This window comes from Mandrillus leucophaeus, unplaced genomic scaffold, assembly GCF_000951045.1.
Source record: "Mandrillus leucophaeus isolate KB7577 unplaced genomic scaffold, Mleu.le_1.0 Scaffold195, whole genome shotgun sequence".
Classification (NCBI taxonomy): Eukaryota; Metazoa; Chordata; class Mammalia; order Primates; family Cercopithecidae; genus Mandrillus; species Mandrillus leucophaeus.
The window spans coordinates 1,361,730-1,372,285 of record NW_012101976.1 but is presented as its reverse complement, the minus strand read 5'-3'; the positions used below and the strand labels follow the sequence as shown (position 1 = coordinate 1,372,285).

Below are 10,556 nucleotides of genomic sequence, written 5' to 3'. Positions count from 1 at the left end.
GAACTCCTGACCTCAGGTGATCTGCCCACCTCGGCCTCCCAAAGTGCTGGGATTATAGGCGTGAGCCACTGCACCCAGCCTGTTCAGCATCTCTGAACCTTAGTTTTCCGATCTGTAGAATGGGACACTGACTTTGCTATCTCCGTGTATCAGAGATCATGAAAGTGAAGGACTTCACACAGTGCTGGCACTATGCCTGTGTTTGAGGAATGGAGGCTATTCTGATTCTTACACAGAGTCCCTTGCTTCCCAGCAGCCCCCTCTCCCTCCTTTTTGGGTTGGAGTCCCTCTATTTTAGTGGCCACTGGGATTCTGAAATGAGCAGGTTTTTGTCTCAGAGACCTCACAATTGCTGTTCCCTCTGCCTGGAACAGTTTTCCTCGCTCTGGTCCTCTGAGATCTCTTTCAGCTCAGCTGCCCCATGCTCAGAGAGCCCCTGTCTCCCTCTCTAGTTTGAAGCCAGTTTACCCCTGTAGTCTATGCCTGGAAAACTCCTTTTCCTCCTTGGTGCCTCCCAAGTTGTCATGGGATGTATGTGCCTGTTTGGGTGTCTGGTGTCTGTCTCCTCCACTGGACTGCATGCTCCTGGTGAGCTGGAGGGACTGGACTAGCACAGGCCAGGACCCTGGGGCTGGAGGGAGCAGGGCAGAAGGCACAGGCAAAAGGCCTTTCTGATCTGGAGGGAAGTGAAGGAGAGGGAGAGAGTTGAGAGAGGCTGGCAGCAGATGGGCCAGGGGCCAGGCTGCGTGGAATCTTCTGGGCCACAGAAAGACATTTGAATTCTCATGTAAGAGAACCAGGACGCCATTGGAGAGTATGAGTCACCTCATCTCACTGAGCTCTGTAAATGTCAATGTTTTATTATTTTTATACAATTATTTAAAAGTGATTTTAATTATTTACCTTTTTATTTTTATTATTTTTGAGACGGAATCTTGCTCTGTTGCCCAAACTGGAGTGCAATGGCATAATCTTGGTTCACTTCAACTTCTGCCTCCTGGGTTCAAGAGATTCTCCTGTCTCAGACTCCCGAGTAACTGGGGTTATAGGCGTCTGCGACCCCACCTGGCTTATTTTTGTATTTTTAGGAGAGATGACATTTCACCATGTTGGCCAGGCTGGTCTTGAACTCCTGACCTCAGGTGATCCATCCGCCTTGACTTCCCAAAGTGCTGAGATTACAGGGGTAAGCCACCATGCCTGGCCTTATTTACTTTTTAAAAAAAGATCAGGCCAGGCACAGTAGCTCATGTCTCTAATCTCAGCACTTTGGGAGGCTGAGGCGGGATGATCACTTGAGGCCAGGAGTTCAAAACTAGCCTGGGCAACATCGTGAGACACCCCCTCCCCAATGTCTAAAAAACTGAGAAAATTAGGCATGGTGGCTTGTCTGTATCCCCAACTACTGGGGAGGCTTAGGTAGGGAGGACTGCTTGAGACCAGGAGTTTGAGACCCCACTGAGCTGTGATTATGCCACTGAGCTACAGCCTGGGCAACAGAGTGAGACCCCGTCACACACACACACAAAAAAGTCACATTCTTTTAATTACTTACTTTTACAGAAGACCACTGGTCCTGGTGGGGAAGGGCCTGGGAGTAGGGAGACCCTCAGGTGGCTGCATCCCTGGTCCTGGTCCTGTCTGCAGGCTGGGACTTGAGGCCCAAGTGACGGCCCTGCATCCCTGCACCCCTGCATCCCCACACCTCAGTGTATTCGGACCTGGTGCTGCTCCTGCGGCATGGCCATGGGGTGCAGGAGCCGCCTCAGCCTCCCTAGGGCTGACCAAGCTCTGCTTCTTATCCCAGGGAATGACGGGCACTGGGACTTTGATGGGCATCGGGTGAAATGGGCAGAGTGGCGCTTACGTGGGATGGCGGTGAAGTGGGATGGGGAGGTCACTGTGACAAAGGGCAGCATGAGGTACTTGGTCTTGACACCCTCCTGGGTCAGACAGTCCAGGTTAGGGGTGTTCACATCCTGGTCGTAGTCCCAGCGGAAGCCACTGAAGGAGATCAGCAGCAGCTGTGAGTGCTCTTCCTCCCCGGTACGGGGTGGCTGCCCAGCAGGACAACCAGCAGCAGCAGTGGCTGGAGGACCCTGAGCCCTCTCATCCTGCGAGCACCTGTCATGCACTCCTCACAGGGTTCATAGGCTTCTCCCTCTTTAGCCTGTTGTCGAACAAAGTCCACATTGATAATTCAGCCCAGCTCTGTTGTGGGACAAAAAACCGGGAGTGCAGCAAGGTGCTGCATATTTGCAGGATAAAAGCGTTCTGGAGATAGATGGGGGACATGGATGTACAACGTGGTGGATGCACTTAACTGAATTGTTCCCTTGAAAATGGTTAAAACGATAGCTTTTGTATGTATTTCACCACAATAAAAAATCAAACCAGCCAGGCATGTTGGCTCATGCCTATAATCCCAGCACTTTGGGAGGCCAAGGCGGGTGGATCATTTGAGGTCAGGAGTTCGAGACCAGCTTGGTCAACATAGTGAAACCCCCATCTCTACTAAAAATACAAAAAGTAGCTGAGCATGATGGTTCATGCCTGAAACCCCAGCTACTTGGGAGGCTGAAGCACGAGAATTGCTTGAACCTGGGAGGTGGAGGTTGCAGTGAGCCCAGATTATACCATTGCACTCCAGCCTGGATGACACAGCAAGACTCCATCTCCAAAAAAAAAAAAAAGGCCAAACCATGTGAAATATTTTGGACTCTTATACTAATTCCAACATTGCGAAGATCTGGGGAGAACAAACTAGATTGGTGCTTTCCTTGGCTTAGTGTGTCCTGTTTTTATAGGGAGAGCAAATTATTGTACACCAGTACTATTAAAATAGCTACAACAGGGTGGGCATGGTGGCTCACACCTGTAATCCCAGCACTTTGGGAAGCTGAGGTGGGAGGATCGCTTGAGCCCAGGAGTTCGAGACCAGCCTGGGCAACATGGTGAGACCCTGTCACTACCAAAAATACAACAAAAATAGCTAGGTGTGGTGGTGTGCACCTGCAGTCCCAGCTACTTGAGAGGCTGAGGTGGGAGGATCGCTTGTGCCCAGGAGGTTGAGGCTGTAGTAAGCCGTGCCTATGCCACTGTATTCAGCCTGGGTGACAGAGTGAGACCCTGACTCAAAAAAAAAAAAAAAACAAAAAACACTGCAGTGGACTCAGTGACCATGAGGCCAGGCACAGTATACATACACATCATCTCATTTAATTTTTTTCTCTGTTTAAAGTTATTTTTTCCTCTAATCTCCATGTTGATCAACATTTTTTTAATCCTCGGAATTTATTAGGTGAAAATTTCGCATAGGAATTAAAAATTGACTGGCGTGTTGGCTTACACCTGTAATCCTAGCACTTTGGGAGGCTGAAATGAGAGGATCGCTTGAAGCCAGGAGTTTGGGCCAGTCTGGGCAATATAGTGAGAATGCATCTCTATAAAAAAATTTAAAAAGCTGGGCGTGGTGGCATTCACCTGTAGTCCCAGCTATTTGGAAGACTGAGGTTGGAGGGTTGCTTGAGCCCAGGCGGTAAACGCAGCAGTGAGCTATGATTGTGCCATTGCACTGCAGCTTGGGTGATGGAGTGAGACTCTATCTCTAAAAGTAAATGAATAAAATCGTGGTATAATATATGCAACATTTACCATTTTGTGCATCTGAAAGTGTACAATTCAGTGACATTTCGTACATTTATCGTGTTGTGCAATTATCATCACTACCTAGTTTCAGAGTTTTTTCAGCACCTCAATTGGAAGCCTCACACCCATTGGGCAGTCGCTCTGCATACTCCTCCTGCAGCCCCTGGAAACCTCTAATCTACTTTCTATCTCTGTGGATTGGCTTAGTCTGAACATTGCATATCAATGGAATCGTACAATATATGACCTTTCATGTCTGCTTCTTTCACTGAATGTGTTTTGAACATTCGTCCATATCACAGCATGGATAAATTTTTTTTTTTCTTTTTAGACCCTATCTAAAAAGAAAAAAAAATTGTACAAAAAAAAAAAAGAAGATGGAGATCAGATGTATCCTGCAAAGCTTATAATATTTAAAATCTAGCACTTTACATAGAAGCTTGCCTACCTCTGAACGATATGCAGGTACAGGGATGACATTATCTTGGCACTTATAGAAAGACCTATAAATTGTGTAAAGACGTCATCATTGGATTTCCAGTAACAAGAAGCGGCAACACATGACCGTGTGCCCAGGTGTTCAGGTGAAGTTTAGGGAAGGTCTTGCCTTGACAAGGTCGGATACGAGAACCAGATGAGATAACCCCATTTCCCCTGCGGAAACTGCCCGAGAATTTCGTTCCAGTTATTTGTGTAGGTTGATTCTTTCGGTAGGGTTCAGGCAGGTGAGGAGGTGAAGTGTCAGGGGAGTTCTATTTTGTATTTGCACAACTTGGCTTTCTTTTTACTTGGTGTGGTGTTTTGCTGTATGAGGGAATTTCATAGAATTTTGTGATGAGTATGCAGCATAGTGTTTTGAATCCTGGCAGGCCGAGGGTCATAGCTCAGCTCTGCAACTCATTACCTATGATGCCTTGGGGTGGGTCCCATAACTCTCCAAGCATCTGTTATATATTCCATGGGGTCATGAGGTTCAGATGAAATAATGCATGCTGGCAGGAATGGTTACTGCTCATGGGATTCCCATGTGCTCCCCCGTATCCCGCAAACCCCCAGTAGTTAGATGGATCCATGCCAGGGTCCAATGCTCTGTAAGTGGAAGTCACTGACATCACCTGTAGTCTGCAGCTTTTGAGGGCTGGGGCATAACTATCTCCTCCTCTCATCTCTTGGTGCAGTAATGGGAAAATCTTTGCATTAAGATGGTAGAATTTCCATCATTCTAGGTCTTTGAGTGGCCATATGGAGCACACCATACCCGGCCAATCCACTGTGACATGGAATGTAAGAAATCAACTTGGGTTGCTAAGCTGCTGAGACTCTGGGGTTAATTTGTTACTGCAGCATAACCGAGTCCATCCTGACACATGCAGCATATAAAGTACTTCTGTTGACCCTTAGTCATGGTAAGTGCTCCACAGATGTTGGTTACTTTTGGTAGGAAGATAGATTGCCACTGGAAATTTGTTATCTGATCTCATGAGGCCAATGTTGCTATTTTGTAATTGGATAAATTGGGCTTGGCTCTTCTTCCAGCATGTGGGAGAGACAGATGACTGAGAGACAATAAAGCACTATTATCTTTAGTTTGTGTCCTTGGATACCCTTGGTGGCAATGAACAATGTATGCTCCTCTGAGAAAACTGTACCTAAAGGAGAATGGGAGGTGATACCAGAATTGGGAATGTTCAAGGCCCCAGTCTTCCCCTGGTCTGGAGACAACTTTGAGTCCTTGGTGGGAAGATTCTCCAAGGGAACATAAATGCTTTTACTATCCAATTTGTCTCTTTGAGAATTAAAACTCTTTTTTTTTATTCCAGTAGCTTTTGGGGTACAGTTTGGCTCTTTGAGAATTGCATACTAATCAGTTAGGCTGCTTTAGGGGTCATCCGTACACATCTCTATATTCCTGAAACAGTAGAAAAGCAAGCAGTCAGGCAACACTCTACCATGACCACTAAAACATCCCCAAAGTGAAACACCAGATGTGATCTGCCAGGTTTAGTGGAGGGGCTGGCTTGAGAGTTGATTATATTCATTATCATCACTGTGGTGATTATGGCCAGAATATTGTGATGCGTCTTGGTCTTCTTTTGGTGAGTTGCAGTTTGGAAGGAAGGAATCCATTATTTTTTCTTTGTTTCTTTCTTTCTTTTCTTTCTTTCTTTCGTCTTTCTTTGTCTCGCTCTGTCACCCAGGCTGGAATACAGTGGTGCTATCTCAGCTTACTGTAACCTCTGCCTCCCAGGTTCAAGTGCGTCTCCTGCCTCAGCCTCCCAAGTAGCTGGGATTACAGGCACCCACCACCACGCCTGGCTAATTTTTATATTTTTAGTAGAGGTGGGTTTTTGCCATGTTGGTCAGGCTAGTCTTGAACTCCTGACTTCAGGTGATCCACCTGCCTCGGCCTCCCAAAGCGCTGGGATTACAGGTGTGAGCCATTGCGCCCGGCCCCATTATTCATTTAACCACTATCTATTGAGCAGTTTGGGTGTCGTGGAGGATGAACTGCAGGGGAGGGAGGAAACCTCCTCCTGCCACTATGTTTTCAAGTTGTCCTAATACCCCAAAATGGGACACGCAGGCTTGTGGGTCCCAGAACTCCAGAAGCATCTCTCAACCACGCCATCCTGACCCAGATTCTACCGAAGAATACGTGAGTCTAGCAGAGCCATCTCTGACACTTCCCTTCTTTTGAATGGCTGATGTGTCAGTCACGGGGAGCCCTTATGAAAGTGCAGTGTGTTTTGTGAAACTTGATCAAAGAATGCCATTAAACTTTGTTAAGAAATCTACATATTGATGACGTAGGCAGTGGGGTGGAGGTGGGGAAATTCCCAAATACATTTTAGAAATTATCTCAGAAGGAGGTAATAGTCAGAACTCTTGGTTGCCAGTGACAGAAACTTATCTTACTAGTGTGGAGTGGAAAAGGGATCATGTTTTGGTCTGCACTCCCCTACCCCAGCCCCAAGCACATCCTGAAAGAGGGACAGGATTGCAAGTGGTTTGTTTAGAAGATGACTTCAGGGAACACCAATAGGGGAGTGAGGAACTGATACATGAAAAGGCAGGAGGCCACAGAAGGGGCTTCAAAGAGCGGATTACCACTCCAGGCAGCGAGGGTTCGACCCCACTGGGGACCTCTGGGAGATGATGTGGAATACATTTCAAAGTTGTTCCATCCAGGGGGCAAAGATATTGAAGCATTTATACTCTGGCTCCCATTCATCACTGGCTGAGGACTGGTCCCAGGGCATCAACTCTATGGCTTTTTTTCCTTTTTCTTGTTTATGAGACATAGTCTTGCTCTGTTACCCAGGCTGGAGTGCAATGGCACGATCTCAGCTCACTGCAACCTCTGCCTCCCAGGTTCAAACAATTCTCTTGCCTCAGCTTCCTGAGTAGCTGGGATTACAGGTGCCCGCCACCATGCCCAGCTATTTTTTTAAAATTTTTTGTAGAGATGGGGTTTTGCCATGTTGGTCAGGCTGGTCTTGAACTCCTGACCTCGTGATCCACCTGCCGTGGCCTCCCAAAGTGTTGGGATTACAGGCGTGAGCCACTGTGCCCAGCTTCTGTGGCTTTTCTGACATATTCCATGCCTGACTTTGAGAAAGCCCTCAGGTGAAAGTCTTGGTTGTATGTAGTAGCAAGCATGTACTACAATGATAAATACCAAGGGTCTTACCACAAGATCTCTTTCTCCATCTCTGGATGGAGACACTATCAGATCTCTCTCTCCATCTCTCTCTTTGGCTTTGCATACTGACTCAATTTCTTCTTACTCAAGCCTTTTCTCCATAAGGTGAGAAATGTGGCCACAAAAACTCCTGTATTTCTCACTCCACACAGTTCCTGTCATCACAGAGAATGATTAACTTGGTCTAGTTCCAGTTTGGAACAATATTCAAGGGAAGAATTCTGATTGGCCAATTTAGGCCAGATGCTCATCCCTGGTCCAATCAACTGAGGTCAGAGTGGTGGAGTCATGTGAGAACATGGCAGCCCCCATGAGAGCCACGTGCCTGGCGTAGGAAGTATGACTCTCCACAGAGGGTAGGTCTGCTAGGCTGAAAAGGCAATAGATGTCTGCAGTGAAAGGAACAGATTAGGAGATACATTCTGTTAAATCTGTTAATTACTAAAACAAAAAAACCTTTCAATATATAGTTACATTGTGAGCTGGTGGCTCATGCCTATAATCCCAGCACTTTGGGAGGCTGAGGTGGGCAGGTCAGAGGTCAGGAGTTCAAGAACAACCTGACCAACGTGGTGGAACCCCATCTCTACTAAAAAAAAGACAAAAATTAGCTGGGCATGGTGGTGCGTGCCTGTAATCCTAGCTACTCAGGAGGCGGAGGCAGGAGAATTGCTTGAACCTGGGAGATGGAGGTTGCAGTCAGCTGAGATCACACTACTGGGCAACAGAGTGAGACTGCGTCTCAAAAACAACAACAACAACAACAAAAAAAACAGTTACATTGTGGTTCCCTCAGCATGATTTAGCAGAAAGGAAAAACCTACCATACACATATTTCCTATGCACAGGCTACTGCTATGAATTCAAATTCTTAAATTCCAAAGATTAATGACAATGTTTCTCAAGACACAGAAACTCTGTTAGAATCTGCTTATAATGAGGCTGAAGTTAAGTAAGAAGAGAACTGGCATTTAGGACACTACTTTTCTTCCTTCAAGTACTGTCAAGTTTAGGTTCTGCCTGGAAGTAGATGCACCTCAAGGGGCGGTTGCGTGTAAAGATGTGTGTGTGTGTGTGGGGTAGGGGGAGCAGTTTCCTAAGATGGGTGCAACATCTTGCAAAGGCTCGTGCAGTGTAATCGAACCAAGCTTTCCATTAAGAGGTAGAGTTTATTTTCCTCTCCATGAATCTGGGCTGCCTATGACGTGCTTTTCCCAGTGGAGTGCTGCCAAAGTGATGGTGACCAACTTCTAGCTGTGAAAGGAAAATAAACCTTGGGACCCCAAGATCACTAAGCTAGGCCGGCTCAGTGGCTTATGCCTGTAATCCCAGCACTTTGGGAAACTGAGGCAGGCAGATCACCTGAGGTCAGGAGTTCAAGGCCAGCCTGGCCAACATGATGAAACCCTGTCTCTACTAAAAAATACAGAAATTAGCCAGGCATGGTGGCAGGCGCCTGTAATCCCAGCTACTCAGGAGGCTGAAGCAGGGAAAATTGCTTGAACCCGGGAGTTGGAGGTTGCAGTGAGCCGAGATCACACCACTGCACTCCAGCCTGGGCAACAGAGTGAGACGCTGTCACCAAAAGAAAAAAAAAGAAAAATTGCTAAGCTAAAGGGAAAAGTCAAGCTGGGAATTGCTTAGAGCAAACCTGCCTCTCATTCTATGCAAAGTCACTCCTTTGCTCACTGAGATAAATGCATATCTGATTTTCTCATTTGAAGAGGCTCATCAGAAACGCGAAAGAATGCGACCATTTGTCTCTTATCTACCTCTGACCTGGAAGTCCCCTCCTCGCTTCCAGTTGTCTCACCTTCCCCTGGAGTTGTCCTGCCTTTCCAGACTGAACCAATGTACATCTTACACGTATTGATTGATGTCTCGGGTCTCTCTAAAATGTATAAAACCAAGCTGTGTCCCGACCACCTTGGGCAGATGTTGTCAGGACCTCCTGAAGCTGTGTCATGGGCGTGCATCCTCAACCTTGGCAAAATAAACTTTCTGAATTAACTGAGACCTCAGCTTTTTGGGGTGCTTATAGTCTTAGACCTTGAGAGCCCTCTCGTAGTTTCCATATTTTTGCCCTCTTGGATGCTGGGACCAAGCAAGGCTTGGCTATCCTGCTTAAAGGTCCATTTGAAGAGGGGCTCTGAAGGGCGAAGGGGTACATGGAGGAAAACAAGCTTCCCTGGCTGACAGCCACACCAACTGCCAGGCACATGTGTGAGGCCGTCCTGGACATTCCGCCCAGCTGGCCCTCCAGCTGCAGGTAGCCACACACATGAGCCCAGGTTAAACCAGCCTGGAAGTCCCCATGCAACTCACAGGGTCATGAGCAATAATGAATTGTGGTGGTTTAAAGTTTCTAATTTTAGGGTGCAATAGGTAACTGAAATAGCCCACAGGGATGTGAGCCAGTGGAGGGTGCATTTCCCATCTGCTGAAGCTTCTCGATTCCCAGGATCCAATCCGGATAATACTCCTGTTCTCATTGTCCTTGAGGGAAATGGCAATGAACTTTTCACGGATTGGACCGTCTCAGGGGAATCCCAAAGATCGGAAACTATTTTCTTTCTTAGAATCTTCCACACAGCATTGAGCCTTAGGAATTTCTAAGAAGGATCTGGAATGAAAAAGATCTTCTGAAAAGGTATTTGTATAGCTTAACTTCAGCAAAATTCATGGTGGTTGTTAGATTAAGTGCTGGTGTTAAGCCAAGCCATGTTTTTCAAAGACACACCTGGCCTCAAGGTTGACAGGATCAGAGTGGCCTCCCAGGATCTATGACATCCTCAGAGGAGTTGGTCCAGTTAGCATGTACCCAGGTCTCTGTGAGCTAGTATGATACTCCCTTGAGTCAACGGCTGCCACGTCGCATCTCCTTTAAATCCCCCTAAGTACGACCCTGGAAGCATTGACAAAAGAGTGCTTTTAATGAAGATTTCAGGAGGACATAAATGAAGAGATTATATTGCAAGGTACCAAAACTTCCATCTTTGCTAAAGACCCTCATCCAGGCTGGGTGTGGTGTCTCACGCCTATAATCCCAGCACTTTGGGAGGCCGAGGCAGGCGGATCACCTGAGGTCAGGAGTCGGAGACCAGTCTGACCAACATGGAGAAACCTCATCTCTACTAAAAATACAAAATTAGCCAGGCATGGTGGCACATGCCTGTAATCCCAGTTACTAGGGAGGCTGAGGCAG

The 10,556-nt window shown here is 46.9% G+C and overlaps 1 protein-coding gene across 1 annotated transcript in view; it reads right to left on the bottom strand.

The window, feature by feature from the left end:
- The window catches only part of LOC105538597 (ectonucleotide pyrophosphatase/phosphodiesterase family member 7-like), a 60,612-nt gene extending 58,419 nt beyond the window's left edge, over positions 1-2,193 (bottom strand). Inside the window, exons 1-2 of the mRNA XM_011978492.1 lie at positions 2,143-2,193; positions 1,868-2,057 (exon numbers count right to left, since the gene is read on the bottom strand). Coding sequence (XP_011833882.1) covers positions 1,868-2,057; positions 2,143-2,193 — 241 coding nt within the window. The remainder of the gene's footprint in view (positions 1-1,867; positions 2,058-2,142) is intronic.
- Positions 2,194-10,556: the final 8,363 nt, after the last annotated feature.